The following is a 20130-nucleotide window of genomic DNA, read 5'->3' on the forward strand; positions in this document are numbered from 1 at the left end:
TTTGACCTGCTCCATTTGTGACCTGGGCAGGTTCACCCCTCCTTAGGCAACCTGGTGGTCCCCTGCTCCTGGGAGGTCACCATATTCATGCCGAACTTAGTGCAGACACCTGATCGGCATAGTGCACTACAGCCCAGCACTCCTGGGCTCAAGCAGTCCTCCCACCTTAGCCTCCCAAGTAGCTGGGACTACAGGCACGTGCCAGCACGCCCGGCTTTGGCTATCTTTATGTTGTCTTTTGAAAAACGCCTGTTCAGGTCATTTGATATTTTTAAATTGGATTTTTTTTTTTTTTTTTTTTGAGACAAAGTTTCGCTCTTGTTACCCAGGCTGGAGTGCAATGGCGCGATCTCAGCTCACCGCAACCTCCGCCTCCTGGGTTCAAGCAATTCTCCTGCCTCAGCCTCCTGAGTAGCTGGGATTACAGGCACGTGCCACCATGCCCAGCTAATTTTTTGTATTTTTAGTAGAGACGGGGTTTCACCATGTTGACCAGGATGGTCTCGATCTCTCGACCTCGTGATCCACCCGCCTCGGCCTCCAAAAGTGCTGGGATTACAGGCTTGAGCCACCGCGCCCGGCCTTTAAATTGGATTTTTTGAGGGTTTCTTTGTTGTTGAAATATTTCAGTTGCTTGTGTATTGTATTCTGGTTTGTTTTTTTTTTTGAGACGGAGTTTCGCTCTTGTTACCCAGGCTGGAGTGCAATGGCGCGATCTTGGCTAACCGCAACCTCTGCCTCCTGGGTTCAAGCAATTCTCCTGCCTCAGCCTCCTGAGTAGCTGGGATTACAGGCACGTGCCACCATGCCCAGCTAATTTTTTGTATTTTTAGTAGAGACGGGGTTTCACCATGTTGACCAGGATGGTCTCGATCTCTCGACCTCGTTATCCACCAGCCTCGGCCTCCCAAAATGCTGGGATTAAAGGCTTGAGCCACCACGCCCGGCCTTTTTTTTTTTTTGAGAGGGACTCAGGCTGGAGTGCACTGCATGATCTCAGCTCACTGAAACCTCCGCCTCCCAGGTTCAAGCAGTTCTACTGCTTCAGCCTCCAAAGTAGCTGGGATTATAGGTGTGTGCCACCACACCCAGCTAATTTTTGTATTTTTAGTAGTGACGGGTTTTTGCCATGTTGGCTAGACTGGTCTCAAACTCCCGACCTCAAGTGATCTGCCTACCTTGACCTCCCAAAGTGCTGGAATTACAGGCGTGGCCACTGCATCCAGCCTCTTCCTTGATTCTTTACATTTTCCTTACACTGTCACTGAGTGGGTTCTACATCAGAAAAAGATGAATAAACCAGGTATGGTGGCTCAATCCGATAATGCCAGCACTTTGGGAGGACAAGGCAGGAGGATTGCTTGAGCTCAGGAGTTTGAGAACAGCCTGGGTAACGTGGCAAAACCCCGTCTCTACAAAAATACAAAAATTAGCTGGGTGTGGTACATGCCTGTAGTCCCAACTACTCTTGAAGGCTGAGGTGGGAGGATCACTTGAGCCTTAGAAGTCAAGACTGCAGTGAGCCTTGATGGTGCCACTGCACCTCAGCCTCAGCAACAGTGTGAGACCCTTTCTCAAAAAAAGGAAAAAAAAAAAAATAGAATGTGGCCCTAAGGAGATATCAAACTGATGTGTAAAAGAAGCTTTTCATTGTTCAAACCATATTGCTAAGTGAGAAAAGCGAAGTACAGATTTGTATAGAATCTATGACTTTTTTTTTTCCTGTAAGACGGAAAAACTTATATAGTAATGTAATTGACCACAGGGGACACAGAGTAATGAGCAAAGGGAAGACACAATTCTATGAGGATAATACCATACTGAAAATTTCACCTTCTGTTTTTACTTATACATTAAATTATTTATTTAGAGATAGGGTCTTATTATACTGCCCAGGCTGGCCTCAAACTCCTATGCTGAAATGATTGTCCCTCCAAGCCTGCCAAGTAGGTGGGTGGACACAATTTTTCTCTACCTTGGTATTGTTCAATCTTTTCTTTTTCTTTTTTTTTGAGAAGGAGTTTCACTCTTGTTACCCAGGCTGGAGTGCAATGGTGCGATCTCGGCTCACTGCAACCTCTGTCTCCTGGGTTCAAGCAATTCTCCTGCCTCAGCCTCCTGAGTAGCTGGGACTACAAGCGTGCACCACCATGCCCAGCTAATTTTTGTATTTTTAATAGAGACAGGGTTTCACCATGTTGACCAGGATGGTCTCGATCTCTTGACCTCTTAATCCACCTGTCTCGGCCTCCCAAAGTGCTGTGATTATAGGCGTGAGCCACCGAGCCCGGCCGTTCAATGTTTTCAATAAAGAAAGATAATCTCATTTTAATGACAAAACCAACAAGGGCACCATTTTAATCACATGTTGACCTTAATTCCATCTCTCTTAGACATCACTGTTAAAACTCTGGGCCAGGTGTTGTGGCTCATGCCTGTTATCCTAGCACTTTGGGAGGCTGAGGTGGAGTTCACCTAAGGTCAGCAGTTCGCAACCAGCCTGGCCAAAATGGTGAAACCCTCTTTTTGTTTGTTTGTTTTAAAGATGGGGGTTTCACCATGATGGCTAGGCCGGTCTTGAACTCCTGACCTCAGGTGATCCACCCAGCTCGGCCTCCCAGAGTACTAGGATACAAAAATTAGCTAGGAGTGGTGGCAGGCGCCTGCAATCCCAGTTACTTGGGAGGCTGAGACAGGAGAATGAATTGCTTGAACCTGGGAGGCAAAGATTGCGGTGAGCTGAGACCATGCCATTGTACTCCAGCCTAGGCAACAAGAGCTGCGAAACTCCATCTCAAAAAAAAGAAGAAACTTCTGTTGGCTGGGAGCGATGACTCACCTTTAATCCCAGCACTTTGGGAGGCCAAAGTGGGCAGATCACCTGAGGTCAGTAGTTTGCGACCAGCCTAGCCAACATGGTGAAACCCTGTCTCTGCTAAAAATACAAAAATTAGCTGGGCATGGTGGCGGGCATCTGTAATCCCAGATACTCAGGAGGCTGAGGCTGGAGAATCACTTGAACCCAGGAAGTGGAGGTTGCAGTGAGTAGAGATCGTGCCACTGCATTCCATCCTGGGAAACAAGAGCAAAACTCTTGTCTCAAAAAATAATTAAAATTTAAAAATTACCTGGGCATGGTGGCGTGTGCCTGTAATCCTAGCTACTTTGGGAGGCTGAGGCAGTAGAATTGCTTGACCCCAGAAGGCAGAGGTTGCAGTGAGCATCCAGCATGGATGACAGAGTGACAGAGTGGGACTTACCTCAAAAAAAAAAAAAAAAAACTGTGAAGTTTAAAAACTTTTCATTATCCACTAATGTTTTAATAGAGCAATTTCTGTCATGTATCATTTATTAGTGATTGGTATTAAGTTTCTGTGACTTGCATTTCACCACTTTTTCTGGTGTCATACTAGTTCATGTTGAACACTCCCTGCTGTCAGAAGAGATACAAATGATAAGCACTTCCCAGGAAAGATATGAGCTCAGTAATTTAACATACACCCAATGTCTCCAGGTGAGATCATCACCACCATTACCAATACCAAGCTGGGATTTCTCTCATTGTTCTTTACCTGAGACTGATTCCTGATTTCAGGTTCCTAAAATGGGTTGAAAATATAATAAGTTAGAAAGCCAAGTAAGGGATATTACATGAATAAATGTTTTGCTCAATGAATCAGACACAATTATTGACTTAATAGGCAGGACAGTTGTTTTTCTTTGGGAATGACAGAGATTCACCTTTGTACTCTTGCTTTAGTCAGGCACAGCTCTATCTTCCGTGGCATGGTCCTAGCTGGATTAGTTCTCTTTTGTCCCTTGTAGACTGAGAAACCAACTCTAACGCCTCATAGTGAGGCAGGAAAATAGGGCATTAGAGTAACCAAGGATGAAGGCATGAGCAAAAGAACAGCAGGTGCAGCCAGTTCCAGGCAAGATTAGGCATCACACAGGCCACATCCTCACTCCTGTGATAAGATAGACGTCTCCACTTCAACGTCTGATTGGTCGTGCACCAATTCTTCATAGGAGTGGAGGCCTTTAAAGAACTCTTGGGGTGTTACAAAATTCTAGCTTATTAATGGCAAAAAACGCAATTGCTTTTGCATCAATCTAATAAAACCCTAAAAAAAAAAAAAACACATGTAATCAGGGCTCTGGAGCCACTTGCTTGCGTCCTCCCAGTCCTACATGCCACTTCTGTGGAGGTTGCTTTCACTTCCATAAATTGCTCTTTCATTGGTTCATTATTCTGGGTTTTTTTGTGCTTTTTGTTCACTTATTTGTTCAATGCTATAACCACCTGGAGAACTCAGAGTCAAGACTTTCCATCTGATAACAAGAGTGAATTCATGTGAGTTATAACAGTAATGTTTATCAGCCTCTGCTTCCAGTGCAGGCATTTTGTGTCTAAACGATTGTATAAAGTGATACATGAATTTGGATTTCTAACCTTTGGGGGCATTCATATTTCTAGTGCATGGGAGCTTGAATTTCCAAAAATGTGATTTTTTTTTAACTTTTTTTTTTTTTTTTTTTTTAAATAGAGACGGGGTTTCACCATGTTGGCCACGCTAGTATCAAACTCCTGACCTCAGGTGATCCTCCTGCCTCGGCCTCCCGAAGTGCTGGAATTACAGGCGTGAGCCACCACGCCTGGCCCAAAAATGTGATAAAATATTTTTGCAAACACTTGGGTGGTCAGTTACAAACACAGATTCCCCAGGTATCTCAATATGGCCTCAAAGGAAGGGCGAGACCGGCCTCTGCTCTAGAAGGATGCCCGCTTTAATGAACCCCTGAGGTGGAATTGGGACTCCCCTGCAGAAGCGCCTGTGGGAAGCGGCAGCTTTGCTGCGTTGGAACCCGGGGAACTGCATTACCCAGGAAGCTCTGCATTGAGTGACAGCGCGGCAGAACCAGTGAGGGCTCAGAGTAAAGGTGTTTCTGTGTGCGCACGTAACGTGGGGGCGGGACTTCGGCGGCTTCTGCTAGCGGCCATTTTGGTTAGCGTTGGGTGTCTGTGAGGTTTGCGAGGTGAGAGGTCCTGGAGCCCTGGGTCCGAATCGCGGTGTCTGAACCCAGTAGGGGGAGAGGAGTTCTTTCTCACTGCCCAGAGGCGGATCTTAAGCCCCGTAACGGCGCCCGCCGCTCCCGGCCGTGCTTTCCCCACGTACTCGGATGGCGGCGGCCGCGCTGAAGCTCCCGGCTCAGGTAATTGTGGCATCTTACCTGCCCTAAGGTCACCTCATGCTAACCCGAGTCCTAAAGCAGCGAGGGAGCCGCACCTGCTCTCAGGTGTGCGGCCCGGACCCGGCGTCAGGACACTGAGTCACTCGCGGGAGAGGTCCCCGTTTAGGTCCCCACAGGCGTCTGTGGGGAGCAACATGTGAAACGAAGGTCCTCCGCAAAGAGCAGGTTGGTGGCTTTAGAGTTTCGAAAAAAGGAGGGACATGATCCAAGTTCAGCCTTTTAAGGTTTTCCAAAGGCCAAAAGAAGAACATAGTAGAGAGAGGGGATGAGGATCTTGGGGTTCTGGGAGGTTGAATCCTTGTTAGTAGATCGCATAGGTGGCAGAGATGACATTTTTCACTGAGACACGCAGGTCAGACAGCCAGCACGAGGTCACCTGGCTCCAGGGATAAGAAAAGGTTCACGGAGGCCGGGCGCGATGGCTCACGCCTGTAATCCCAGCACTTTGGGAGGCCGAGGCAGGCGGATCACCAGGTCAAAAGATCGAGACCATCCTGGCCAACATGGTGAAACCCTGTCTCTACTAAAAAAATAAAAAAATTAGCTGGGTGTGGTGGGGCGAGCCTGTAGTCCCAGCTACTCGGGAGGCTGAGGCAGGAGAACTCCTTGAACCCGGGAGGGGTAGGTTGCAGTGAGCTGAGATCAAGCCACTGCACTCCAGCCCGGCACCTGGGGACAGACTCTTAATCTGGGGAGGAGGGTGGGGTGGAAAGAAAAAGAAAAGAAAAGCTTCCTGGAGACAGGAGCTTATCAGATTCTCAAATGTCTGCCTTCCCCTCAGGCACTCCTGGCTGTAGAAGCCCTTAAAGAACCCACCCACAGGCCGGTGCCGTGGCTGCTTGTAATCCCAGCACTTTGGGAGGCGGAGATGGGTGGATCACGAGGTGGAGTTTGAGACCAGCCTGGCCAACGTAGTGAACCCCCGTCTCTACTAAAAATACAAAATAAATAAATAAATAAAGCCAGACCTAATGACAGGCGCCTGTAATCCCACCTACTCGGGAAGCTGAGGCAGGAGAATCTCTGGAACCCAGGAGGCAGAGGTTGCATGAGCCAAGATGGTGCCATTGCACGTTAGCCCAGGTGACAATGCTGGACTCCGTCTCAAAAAAAAAAAAAAAAAAAAAAAAAACCCACAGAGGGAGTTGGAGGGTGTTCCATTTCCTTGCTGGCCTTATCCCCCATTCACATGTTCTCTAGCTTGTGATGTCCTGGGACCCGTTTTTTTTCAGTCCTTTGATCTGAAAACGCTGGAGAAAACCTAAACTCAGAATCCTAAGAACATGACATAGAGTGTATGGAGGAATTTCCATTTCTGTCAACCCATGTAAACATACTCTGAAGGTTAACTACAGAGTTGGTACCAGGTCATGAAATGCTTAGAGGTAAAACTGATCGGTTGAGGGGCGGGGGTGGGGAGGTGATGTTACCAAGTCCCATTTGTTTGCAGGCATCATCTGGCTCCAAAGAAGAGGAGAACACACTGTGTTTGAGAGAGGAGGAAAGAGGATCAGAGTTTAAGCTCTTGCAGCAATGCAGGTGAGAGTTAATGGACCATATTAATGGTTAAGGAGTTGTGGCTGGATTCAACATTGACAGTTTGTAAGTGGCAATTAGATTTTTTAATGGATGGTGAGGGTGTGAAAGGGGAATCAGGTATGAGTACAAGGTTTTTGGTCTTAGCTATAGCGATGGAAGCTGCATCAACTTGAGATGTGGACATAGTTGGTAGGTATAATATTCATTGGGGATATGAAAAGTGTTGTTTTGGCCTGGTTAAGAGTCTGAGGGAGTTTAGCCTCCATTATGACATTGATACACTTCATATTATCGTGGTAACTCTTTTGGGGGGCCAGGAAGGGACTGTTGGAGGCTGAGGGCTGAATTTCTTTCTTAGGTTCCTGGCTGATGTTGCCACAGGAGAAAGAGGTAGGGTCTCATGAAGGTAGGGTATATCAAACACCGTGGTTTGTCAGGGGACGTAAGCTTCCAGGGGTAGAATAGATAAGAGATGAAAGCAGAAGCACAGAAATAATTGAAGGAAGATGACATTTGGGCCAAGGCCGGTACTTACTCATCACTCTGTGGACCCACTAAGATTTCGAGATAACTTTGTTGGTGCTTGGGGGTTTTCATTCAGCCTGGTGGATATGGTCAGGTTAAATTTGGTTATCTGTGACAGACACTAGGCCTGGGATGGATGACTGATGGCCTGGGATTTTATTTTAGTTTTTTTCTTTTTGTTTTCGCTTTTCTTAGACCATTCTCTGTAACAAGAGACTGGGACTTAAATGACTCTAGGTGGACAGAGGAAAGTCATCATTGTAGAGGGGTCAGCAAGTGCATCACAGAAGTGGAATAGGGCTGTGGATATCTAAAGCCACACCTGGTTCTCTGGTGGTGTGGAGCCATGCAAGGAGGCCTTCATAGAATGACTTGGGACTGCGTTGCTATTGGGAACCTTGAGAATTCTGTGGTAATATTGGATCCTTCATGAATTTGCCACGCATACTCTGAATTCTGTCAGCCATGTTGTAAGGCCAAAAACGAAATCACAATGTGATGTGTCACCTTGATGTGTGGTGATACTGTATGACCTCAAATGGTCTGAGTGCAAATCCCCTTCCTACTCTGCTCTGTTGGATGATGTATCCTGGCCTAACAACCCTTTTCATCAAGGGATCAGACACAGTTTCTGGTTATTATACTTTGTGCTGGGTTTCAATTCCATTCCTACTCAGAATTATTAAAACAAGTCAATGGCACCCTCTTGAGAAATCAAGGGCTATCACACTCTCATCGTCTTACAAAATGTGAATAACACGGTCTCTGGTTTCACTTTGTTATCCATAGTGCAACCCCCATGTGGCCTCTTTGCCAGGGTATGAGTTACTTGATTTTGAAATTGCTGTTGATGGCATCTGTACAGTCTCAGATGTCAGTTGTTTCCCCAACACTGTAACCTTAAGGAGAGAATCCCACTCAGAGCAGTAGAAGGGAAAGAATGAGATTAAAACACTTTAAGTTGTTGGCCAGGCTTGAAGGCTCATGCTGTAATCCTAGCACTTTGGGAGGCTGAGGTGGGAGGATTGCTTGAGGCCAGGAGTTTGACATCAGCCCAGGCAACTTAGCAAGACCCCATCTCTTTTTTTTTTTTTTTTTTTTTGAGACAGTGTTTCGCTCTTGTTACCCAGGCTGGAGTGCAATAGCGCGATCTCGGCTCACCACAACCTCCGCCTCCTGGGTTCAGGCAATTCTCCTGCCTTAGCCTCCTGAGTAGCTGGGATTACAGGCACGTGCCACCATGCCCAGCTAGTTTTTTGTATTTTTAGTAGAGACGGGGTTTCACCATGTTGACCAGGATGGTCTCGATCTCTCGACCTCGTGATCCACCCGCCTCAGCCTCCCAAAGTGCTAGGATTACAGGCTTGAGCCACCGCGCCCGGCCTGACCCCATCTCTTAAAAGAAAATGGTTGATGTTGCACATATGTATGATCTTATCTCCTCACAAAGCTGAAGCCTGGGAATCACTCAAATCAAGGGATCTGAAGTTGCTAGAACCTGTCGGGTAACCAAGGGAGAACCTGACTAAAAGAAACCAAAACCAGGCTGAGTACGGTGGCTCATGCCTATAATCCCAGCACTTTGGGAGGCTGAGGTGGGCAGATCCCGAGGTCTAGAAATCGAGCATCTTTGCCAACATGGTGAAACCCTGTCTCTACTAAAAATACAAAAATCAGATGGGTGTGGTGGTGCACGCCTGTAATCCCAGCTACTCGGGAGGCTGAGGCAGGAGAATTGCTTGAACTCAGGAGGCAGAGGTTGTGGTGAGCTGAGATCGCGCCATTGCGCTCTAGCCTGGGCAACAAGAGGGAAACTCCGTCCCAAAAAAAAAAAAAAAACAAACAAAAAACGCTGGGCATGGTGGCTCATGCCTGTAATCGCAGCACGTTGGCAGGCCGAGGCAGGCAGATCATGGAGTCTGGAGATTGAGACCATCCTGGCTAACGTGGTGAAACCCCTTCTCTACTAAAAACACAAAAAATTAGCCAGGTGTGGTGGCACGTGCCTGTAGTCCCAGCTACTCAGGAGGCTGAGGCAGGAGAATCACTTGAACCCAGGAGGCAGAGGTTGCAGTGAGCGGAGGTCGCACCATTGCAATCCAGCCTTGGAGACAGAACGAGACTCTGTCTCAAAAAAAAAAAAAAAGAATAACCAAAACTGATTTGTGTTAATGTTCAAACGAGGCTGATGGTTGGGGGATGTCACCTCGGGGTGGCCGTGGCATGTGCCTGTGTCGTTTAAAGAATGATGTGTAAGGCTGGGCATGGTGGCTCACGCCTGTAATCCCAATACTTTGGGAAGCTGTGGGGGGTGGATCACCTGAGATCAGGAGTTTGAGACCAGCCTAGCCGATGTGGTGAAACCCCATTTCTACTAAAAATACAGAAGTTAGCCAGGGGTGGTGGCAGGGGCTTTAATCCCAGCTACTTGGGAGGCTGAGGCAGGAGGTTGCAGTGAGCCGAGATCACACCACTGCACTGCAGCCTCACTAAAAAAAAAAAAGAATATGTAGCCGGGGTGGTGGCTCAAGCCTGTAATCCCAACACTTTGGGAGGCCGAGGCGGGTGGATCACGAGGTCAAGAGATCGAGACCATCCTGGTCAACATGGTGAAACCCCGTCTCTACTAAAAATACAAAAAAATTATCTGGGCATGGTGGCGCATGCCTGTAATCCCAGCTACTCAGGAGGCTGAGGCAGGAGAATTGCCTGAACCTGGGAGGCAGAGGTTGCGGTGAGCCGAGATTGCGCCATTGCACTCCAGCCTGGGTAACGAGCGAAACTCCGTCTCAAAAAAAAAAAAGAAAAAGAATATGTGTATTTAGAGAGGGAGTATGTCTGATGGACCCAGGCAACTGCACTGGGCTTTATGTGAACTTGGATATACCAGAGGCGTTGGCTTTTATTATAAGAGCACAGCATAGATTCCTATTTTTCCCCTACTTCTTATTTGCTTATGGCTATACTGAGTGACCAGTGGTCCCACAAAGAGACAAAAGCACCAGTGGACCTGTTTTCTCCTCTGTGCTGAGGATCTTGGGAGGAGGATGGGCAAGTCGGGGTAAGTTGGAGAGGTGGATTGTACTATCTCAGCATAGGAACTGTTTGTGGTTTCATCTGTCACCATCACAGCAGGGCACTGTGACATTTGAAGATGTGGCTGTGAACTTTTCCTGGGAGGAATGGAGTCTTCTTAGTGAGGTTCAGAGATGCCTTTACCATGACGTGATGCTGGAGAACTGGGTACTTATATCCTCCCTGGGTAAGTTCTTCACACCCTCCTCTATTTCCTGAATAAGTCTCTGCCCTTCCCCTTTTTACCATTAGCAAGACTGACTGTCTCCTGTCAAGACCATGGGCACAGCTTTCTTCTCCACCTCTCGATAGGTTTTGTGGTTGATAGGTCTGAGGTGTGTGTACTGCCCTCCCTCCTTGAGCAGCTCCAATACCTGCTTTGCTGTAGACTCTCAGGGAAGAAGTCAGAGTCAAGAGTCTTGTAGTCAGTCTAATGCATTTCGCCTTGCTTGTCCCCTCGTTGTTTGACTTCGTCCATATCTAACACTCCTGTGTGTCCAGGTTCTACTTGCTTCCTTCAGCTGACATTACTTTATGCCTGCCTGTAGCAGGAATTGTCATCACTCACATTGTCACTGCTTACATAGACCAAAGGTCAGACCCTCCTTAGAAATTCTGTTTTTAGTAATTAGTTTCCTTTCCTGTGTGTTGTCATGTTTTGAGCCGCTGTTGGCTCAAAAACTATCCAGCACATATTGGCAGGAGGAAGAGGATAGGGAGTCCAGTGATGTGGCCTTTGTGACCAGCCAGCATTTCAATTTAATCAGGTGGAAGTGGCCTTCCTGGCTCATCAATATTTGTTGCCAGAGGCTGGTTGTCCCACTTTTGCCCTATCTTTCCCTGTACTTATGTCATCCAGGTTCCATGTATTTCATCATCTTGGTAGTGGGGTGGAGAGTCCTCAGTGCTACAGAAGATGCAGTTGAATCCAGGCTCAGACTCATGTTCTCAGAGGGAGCTTGTCACTGAGGAGTGGCACCTTGTGGGAGGGCATGAGGTTGGGATTTTATTCAAATCATACCAGAAACCTATTATATTTGATTAGTATTTTTGTGGACAGTAGGCACTCAATATTTCTGTCTTCTCCATTCTCGAGAGCATCAAACTTGTCAGTTGTACACCTTGTCACTTGTACTCTGATATCCATCCCCCAACAAATATTCAAGTCTCTGGACTCCACATTTCACCCATTTATTTTCTCATGTTTTCTTCTGGAGTGTTCTCCAAAAGTGGCATATACATTGTGTATTAATAAGTGTGTACACATTGTTAAACAGTTGTCTTGTAATTATTTTCTTAGGCCTGGATATATCCTTCTATATAGCATTAACATGTCATGAGGTAATTTCCTGCAGAGAAGTGGTTTGCAAAGGAAAGAGCTGTGTACCAGGCACCTTGGCTTACACTTGTAAACCCAGCACTTTGGGAGGCTGCTGTGGGCAGATTTCTACAACCCAGGAGTTCAAGACAAGCCTGGCAACATGGCGAAACCCCATCTCTACAAAAAGCTAAGCATGTTGATGTGCACCTGTGGTCCTAGCTACTGTGGTGGCTGAGGTGGGAGGATCATCTGAGCCCAGGAGGCAGAGATTGTCCCACTGCACTCCATGCTGGGTGACAGAGTGAGACCCTGGCTCGATCCTCTGTGTTGCATGTATGCTTCTGCTCTTCATATTATATAAAGGTCACAGAGGCCTCCTGCATTCTGTGACCTTTATAGCCTGGTAATGACAGCCTCATCTTCCATGTGATGCCAACATTCTGTTCCTGCAAATATTTCCATGGAGTAATTCCTTAGTTTGTCAGGCACACTTGTGGGTGGGCTGTGCCTTCCCACCAGAGTTAACTTGAATTCTTTTCTTGCTTTCAGGTTGTTGGTGTGGATCAGATGAGGAGGCACCTTCTAAGCAGAACATTTCTATACAAAGAGTGTCTCAGGTCAGCACTCCTAGGACAGGTGCGTCTCTCAAGAAGGCTCACCCCTGTGAAATATGTGGCACAATCTTGGGAGACATTTTGCACATGGCAGATCATCAGGGAACACATCACAAGCAGAAACTGCACAGGTGTGAGGCATGGGGGAATAAATTGTGTGATAGTTCAAACCATCAGCACCAGAATGAGTACCTTGGAGAGAAACCCTATAGAAGCAGTGTTGAGGAAGCATTGTTTGTGAGGAGGTGTAAGTTCCATGTGTCAGAGGAATCATCTGTCTTCATTCAGAGTGGAAAGGACTTTTTGCCCAGCTCAGGATTATTTCAGCAGGAGGCCACTCACACTGGGGAGAAGTCAAACAGCAAAACTGAGTGTGTGTCTCCTTTTCAGAGGGGAAAAACTCATTATAGCTGTGGAGAATTCATGAAACATTCTAGCACCAAACACATACTTGTTCAACAGCAGAGACTTCTCCCTAGAGAAGGATGTTACTGCTGTGAATGTGGGAAGTCCTTTAGCAAATATGATAGCTTCAGTAATCATCAGAGAGGTCACACTGGGAATAGACCTTATGAATGTGGAGAATGTGGGAAATCTTTTAGTCATAAGGGCAGCCTTGTTCAGCATCAGCGAGTTCATACTGGAGAAAGACCTTATGAGTGTGGAGAATGTGGGAAATCTTTTAGTCAAAATGGTACCCTCAGTAAACATCAGCGAGTTCACACTGGAGAAAGACCTTATGAGTGTGAAGAATGTGGGAAATGTTTTACTCAAAAGGGCAATCTCATTCAGCATCAGCGAGGTCACACTAGTGAAAGACCTTATGAGTGTGAAGAATGTGGAAAATGTTTTAGTCAAAAGGGCACCCTGACTGAACATCATCGAGTTCACACTAGAGAAAGACCTTATGAGTGTGGAGAATGTGGGAAATCTTTTAGTCGAAAGGGACACCTTAGGAACCATCAACGAGGTCACACTGGAGAAAGACCTTACGAGTGTGGAGAATGTGGAAAATCCTTTAGTCGAAAGGGCAACCTCATTCAGCATCAGCAAAGCCACAGTGGAGAAAGGCCTTACGAGTGTGGGGAGTGCAGGAAATTATTTAGGGGCAAGTCCCACCTCATTGAACACCAGAGAGCTCACACTGGAGAAAGGCCATACCAATGTAATGAATGTGGGAAGTCATTTCAGGACAGCTCTGGGTTTCGTATTCATCAGAGAGTTCACACTGGAGAAAAACCGTTTGAGTGCAGTGAATGTGGGAAGTCATTTCCTCAAAGCTGTTCCCTCCTTCGACATCGGAGAGTTCATACTGGAGAAAGGCCTTATGAGTGTGGAGAATGTGGAAAATCATTTCACCAAAGCTCTTCCCTCCTAAGACATCAGAAAACTCACATTGCAGGAAGACCTTATGAGTGTGGAGAATGTGGGAAATTCTTCTTCAGTCTCCTTGAACACAGGAGAGTTCACACTGGAGAAAGGCCTTATGAATGCAGTGAATGTGGAAAAACATTTACTCGAAGGTCTGCACATTTTAAACATCAGAGACTTCATACTAGAGGAAAGCCTTATGAGTGCAGCGAATGTGGGAAATCCTTTGCCGAAACCTTCAGTCTTAATGAACACAGGAGAGTTCACACTGGAGAAAGGCCTTATGAATGCAGTGAATGTGGAAAATCCTTTCATCGAAGCTCTTCTCTCCTTCGACATCAAAGAGTTCACACTGAAAAAAGTCCTTATAAGTGAAAGAAATTTGGGAAATTCTTTAGCTAAACCTCTGTGTCTCCTTGATCAGTTCTTAGCTGAATCAAGACCCTATGAATGTGATAAATGTGGGATATTATTTATGCAGAAGTCTTGCTTTATTACGTACAGAAGAGCTTCCACTGCGGAAGTGCCTCTTCAGTATGATGAATGTAAGAAAGCCTTCACCCGACTGGGTGCAGTGTCTCACACCTGTAATCCCAGCACTTTGGGAGGCTGAGGCAGGTGAATCACCTGAGGTCAGGAGTTTGAGACCAGCCTGACCAACACTGATAAACCACATCTCTACTAAAAATACAAAATTATCTGGGCGAGGTGATAGATGCCTGCAATCCCAGCTATTGGGAAGCTGAGGCAGGAGAATCACTTGAACCAGAGGTTGCACCGAGCTGAGATTATGCCATTGCACTCCAGCCTCAGCAAAAAGAGCAAAAAATATCTGTCTCCAAAAAAAAAAAAAAAGATTATGTTGGAGCTAGATGGCATTTTTCACCCTGTCCTATTCCCTTGCCAGATTTATGTCACTGCCAGTTACCTGGCAAAAGCCATTTATGTCTGCCACATGGTAGGTTTTCACAGTGCATCATTCACTGATGGTGTTCTGGAAGTAAACCTTGATTGTCCTCCTCTGGCCAGAGGAATTGGTGAGTAGTCTCAGCTGTCATTCCTTTCTCATTTCTGATGAGTGAGACCATGGATCTAAGTACTGGTCCATAGGAGTCGTCTGTTGGCTTGAAAATAAGGACTGCTTTCTTCAGAAATCTTAGAGGTCTTACGTGATTCTTCAGGTAGAATTTTTTTCCGCCCTTAAGTCTCCAACCGGAGAACGTTCTGCCTCCCATTGCTCTGATTTGGGCAGTGACTAAGGCCTTATTGTTTAAGCCTCCTTCAATCTTGAGTGTTGTATTTATTCTCTGGGGTGGTTTGGAAACAGCTGTGTTCTGCCGTCATAAAGGGGCAAACAGCTTTGGTTGGGATCACTAGATTTTGTGTGCCTCGGGACAATATGATGACAGAACATACTGTCTCTTCACTTACGCCATGGTTTTCATGGCTGCCCAAGGCCTCCAAAGACTCCAGAACTTAATTTTTGACTAGATAATTCCAGTAATTTCTGGGTTTATAGGTCAACCCGAGAAGGGAACAGTGTTTGTGACATCATCTGGTGCTTCTAAATTCAACATGAAATCCTTCTCTCCTTTACGCGGGATGTTGCACTCTGCTCGGTACTGCTGAGGGTGATCTGTCCCCTAGGTGCCACAGCCATGCGCCCTGGTACACCAAGTTTCATAGGGTGGTATCCCAGGTTATGAGACTGTAGCAGAAAATCATAATTTATAGAATTACTGCATTTATAGGCAGTGGAGGAGACTGTAAGAGCAGAGTTGGAATACACATCTTTAAAAAGGAGATCCACAGTGATTTCAGTCACTATGTGGACTGTCCACTATGCGGTGGACAGTCAGGCGCAGAACCTCCATAATTATGAATCTTGTGTAGCTGAGACCATTGTCAAAGGAAATAATATTAAAGGTTTTATGGATTCCTGTACCCTTTCTCAGCTGTTCACCTCAAGGTAATTCCTGCATTGGAAGGAGGAAGAGGATAGGGAGAAGGGAGATCTCTTAGTCCAGTGATAACGGTCTTTGTGACCAATCAGTGTTCCAATTTAATTAGATGAAAATTGCCTTCCTGGCTCATCAGTATTTGCTACTGCAGATACTAGGTGCCACACTTAGGGCATGAGGAGATTTTCTATAGTTGCCAAGCGTATTTGGCAAAAATAATGGGAAGTCTATATTTTTCTTTCCTTCTTTCCTTTTTTATTTTTTCCCTTTGAGACAAGCTGTTGCTCTGTGACCTAGGCTGGAGTGCAGTGGTGAGATGAGAGTTTACCGCAGCCTCTAACTCAAGCAGTCCTTTTCCCTCAGCCTCCCAAAGTGCTTGGGTTAAAGGCTTGAGCCATCATGTCCAGCCAGCCCATATTTTTCTTTTTTTTTTCCTTTTTTTTTTTTTAAAGATGGGGTTTCACCATGATGGTCAGGCTGGTCTTGAACTCCTTACCTCAGGTGATCCACCCATCTCCGCCTCCCAAAGTGCTAGGATTACAGGCGTGAGCCACCACGCCCAGCCCAGCCCACATTTTTCTTTTGAACCAATTATTTAAAGCTGTAATAAGGTATAAATGACATTCAGTAAACTGTACATATTTAAACTACCATATGGTAAGTATAGACTTTTTTTTTTTTTTTTTTTTTTTGAGATGGAGTTTCACTTTTGTTACCCAGGCTGGAGTTCAATGGCACGATCTCGGCTCACCGTAACCTCCGCCTCCTGGGTTCAGGCAATTCTCCTGCCTCAGCCTGCTGAGTAGCTCGGATTACAGGCACACACCACCATGCCCAGCTAATGTTTTGTATTTTTAGTAGAGACTGGGTTTCACCATGTTGACCAGGATGGTCTCGATCTCTTGACATTGTGATCCACCAGCCTTGGCCTCCCAAAGTGCTGGGATTACAGGCTTGAGCCACCGCGCCCATCCCTTTTTTTAATTTTAATTTTTTTTTTAGAGAGATGGGGTTTCACCATGTTGATTAGGCAGGCTTGTCTTGATCTCATGACCTCGTGATTCACCTGCCTTGGCCTCCCAAGTTCTGGGATTACAGGCATGAGCCACTGCGTCTGGCCCATTTTTTATTTTTTATTTTTTTTTATTTATTTTTGAGACGGAGTCTCACTCTGTTACCTAGGCTGAGTACAATGGTGTGATCTTGGCTCACTGCAGCCTCTGCCTCCTGGGTTCAAGCAATTCTCCTGCCTCAGACTCCTGAGTAGCCGGGATTACAGGTGCATGCCACCACGCCTGGCTAATTTTTATACTTTTAGTAGAGATGGGGTTTCACTATGTTGGTCAGGCTGGTCTCGAACTCCTGACCTCATTATCCACCTGCCTTGACCTCCCAAAGTGCTGGGATTACAGGTGTGAGCCACTGCACCTAGCCTATTTTTTATTTTTTAAGAGTTGGGGTCAGGGCCGGGCGTGGTGGCTCATGCCTGTAATCCAAGCACTTTGGAGGCCAAGGCGGGTGGATCACCTGAGGTCGGGAGTTCAAGACCAGCCTGACCAACATGGTGAAACCTCGTCTTTAAAAAAAAAAAGAGTTGGGGTCTCACTTTGTCACCTGACTGGAATGCAGCATGATGATAGCTCACTGTAACCTGACATTCCTGAGCTCAAGCAGTCTTCCCACCTCAGTCTCCTGAATAGCTGGAACCATAGGTTTGAGCCACCATGCCTAGCTTTTATTTATTATATTTTGTTTTTTGAGACAGACTCTTACTCTGTCACCCAGGCTGAAGTGTGGTCGCATGATCTCGGCCCACTCCAACCTTTTCTTGGGTTCAAGCGATTCTTCTGCCTCAGTCTCCAGAGTGGCTGGGTCCACAGGCGTGCACCGCCACATGCAGCTAACGTTTGTATTTTTACTAGAGATGGGGTTTCATTATGTTGGCCAGGCTGGTCTCGAAGTCCTGACCTCAAGTGATCTGCCTGTTTTAGCCTCCCAAAGTTCTGGGATTACAGGTGTAAGCCACTGTGCCCAGATGAGCCTTTTAATAGGATGTTTCTCTCTGCTCGCCAGACAACCATTGGTTTAGTGTGCTTTAAAACAGATTAGTTTGTATTTTCTGGAATTTTATAAGATTGATACTATAAAGTATTTCCTCTACGTTTTTGGGTTCCCTATTATATAATTTATTTTGCTATTAGTGATGATATATCATTAGATATTGCTGAGAAGTATGACATGCTGTGAAACATAAGTGTTTGCATAGTAATCCATCCATTTATTTATATTTGAATTGCTTCTAACTTTTGAATATAATTCTTCATATATTTTACTCTTTTTTTTTTTTTTTTTTTGAGACCGAGTTTCGCTCTTATTACCCAGGCTGGAGTGCAATGGCGCGATCTCGGCTCACCGCAACCTCCGCCTCCTGGGTTCACGCAATTCTCCTGCCTCAGCCTCCTGAGTAGCTGGGATTACAGGCACGCGCCACCATGCCCAGCTAATTTTTTGTATTTTTCGTAGAGACGGGGTTTCACCATGTTGACCAGGTTGGTCTCGATCCATCGACCTTGTGATCCACCCGCCTCAGCCTCCCAAAGTGCTGGGATTACAGGCTTGAGCCACCGTGCCCGGCCCCATATATTTTACTCTTTCATTAATATCTCCATGTGTAGTGCTTGAGTCACCTGGTAGGTAAAATTTTTTAAGAAATGCCAAACTGACATAAAATGATTGCTTTCTTTTGCATTCCTACCACCACCAGTGTCTGAGAATTCTTATTGAGAGAGTATGGTTAGACCTTTAAATTTTCAGGCCAGACACGGTGGCTCACTCCTGTAATCCAAGCACTTTGGAGGCCAAGGTGGGTGGATCACCCGAGGTCGGGAGTTCAAGACCAGCCTGACCAACATAGTGAAACTCCGTCTTTAAGAACAAAAAAAAAGACTTAAATTTTTATTTTTTAAATAAACGGGTATTTCTTTTTAGATAAAGTGTCTATTAATGTCTGTTGCTTCACAAAAATGAACTTCTTTGTGAAGAAAAGTTTTCCATTGCCTTAAGGAATAAGAAAATAGGCTGAGCATGGCAGCTCACACCTATGATGGCAGCAGTTTGGGAGGCCGAGGCAGGTGGATCACGTAAGGTTGGGAGTTTGACATCAGCTTGACCAACATGGAGAGATCTCTCTACTAAAAATACAAAATTAGCTGGGCGTGGTAGTGCATGCCTGTAATCCCAACTACTTGGGAGGCTGAGACAGGAGAATCACTTGAACCTAGGAGGCAGCAGTTGCAGGAGCCAAGATCGCGTAATTGCACTCCAGCCTGGGTAACAAGTGCTAAACTCCGTCTCAAAAATAAATAAATAAATAAAAAATCAGCTACACACGGTGGCTTCTGCCTGTAATCCCAGCACTTTGGGAGGCCAAGACGAAGGGCAGATCACCTGAGGTCAGGTGTTTCAGACCAGCCTGGCCAACATGGCAAAACCCCATCTCTACTAAAAATACAAAAATTAACCAGGCATGGTGGTGCATGCCTGTAATCCCACCCGCTTGGGAGGCTGAGGCAGGGAGAACTGCTTGAACCCAGTAGGTAGAGGTTGCAGTGAGCTGAGATCACACCACTACCCTGGCCTGGGCAGCAAAGTGAGATTCCATCTCAAAAATAAAAGAAATAGGAAAGTAGTGAACCAACAAATCTTAATGTTGGCCCTCATTTATTTTATAGTAATGTGACTTTGCTGTAAGGAATACTTGGTTTTTCAATACCACAAGAACTGTGACCTGGTTATTGATTTTGTATAGAAGAAGAAGTGTCCCAGGGTGACAATATTTATAGATTCCAGAGCAGTGAAACAGGATGATATACCATGACTTTTTTTCCATTCTTCAACATCTTCATTTTTTTTTTTTTTCCAGAGTTTCACTCTTGTTGCCCAGGCTGGAGTAGCAATGGCATGATCTTTGCTCACTGCAACCTCTGCCACCCAGGTTCAAGAGATTCTTCTGATTCACTCTTCGAAGTAGCTGGGAATACAGGTGCGCGCCAACTTGTTTGGCTAATTTTTTTTTTTTTTTTTTTTTTGAGATGGAGTTTCGCTCTTGTTGCCCAGGCTGGAGTGCAATGGCGCGATCTCGGCTCACCGCAACCTCCGCCTCCTGGGTTCACGCAATTCTCCTGCCTCAGCCTCCTGAGTAGCTGGGATTACAGGCACACGCCACCATGCCTAGCTAATTTTTGTATTTTTAGTAGAGACGGGGTTTCACCATGTTGACCAGGATGGTCTCGATCTCTCAACCTCGTGATCCACCCGCCTCGGCCTCCCAAAGTGCTGGGATTACAGGCTTGAGCCTCCGCGCCCGGCCCTTGTTTGGCTAATTTTTGTATTTTTAGTAGAGATGGGGTTTCACCACATTGGCCAGGCTGGTCTCAAACTCCTGACCTCAGGTGAGCCACTGCGCCCAGCT

The 20130-nt window shown here is 46.1% G+C and overlaps 1 protein-coding gene across 4 annotated transcripts in view; it reads left to right on the forward strand.

Annotated features, from left to right (window-relative positions):
• The window catches only part of LOC101051922 (uncharacterized), a 40065-nt gene that overhangs the window by 3914 nt on the left and 16021 nt on the right, over nucleotides 1–20130 (forward strand). Inside the window, exons 1-4 of one of the 4 annotated variants that reach the window (XM_010332334.2) lie at nucleotides 807–5214; nucleotides 6704–6792; nucleotides 10453–10579; nucleotides 12263–18652. In XM_010332334.2, coding sequence (XP_010330636.1) covers nucleotides 6787–6792; nucleotides 10453–10579; nucleotides 12263–14073 — 1944 coding nt within the window. In that variant the 5' untranslated portion in view covers nucleotides 807–5214; nucleotides 6704–6786 and the 3' untranslated portion in view covers nucleotides 14074–18652. Of the gene's footprint in view, nucleotides 1–806; nucleotides 5419–6703; nucleotides 6793–10449; nucleotides 10580–12262; nucleotides 18653–20130 lie in introns of those variants that run through there. The other 3 variants (XM_010332333.2, XM_074385802.1, XM_010332332.2) reach the window with 3 other exon arrangements.

The sequence above is a fragment of the Saimiri boliviensis genome, chromosome 14 (assembly GCF_048565385.1).
Source record: "Saimiri boliviensis isolate mSaiBol1 chromosome 14, mSaiBol1.pri, whole genome shotgun sequence".
NCBI lineage: Eukaryota > Metazoa > Chordata > Mammalia > Primates > Cebidae > Saimiri > Saimiri boliviensis.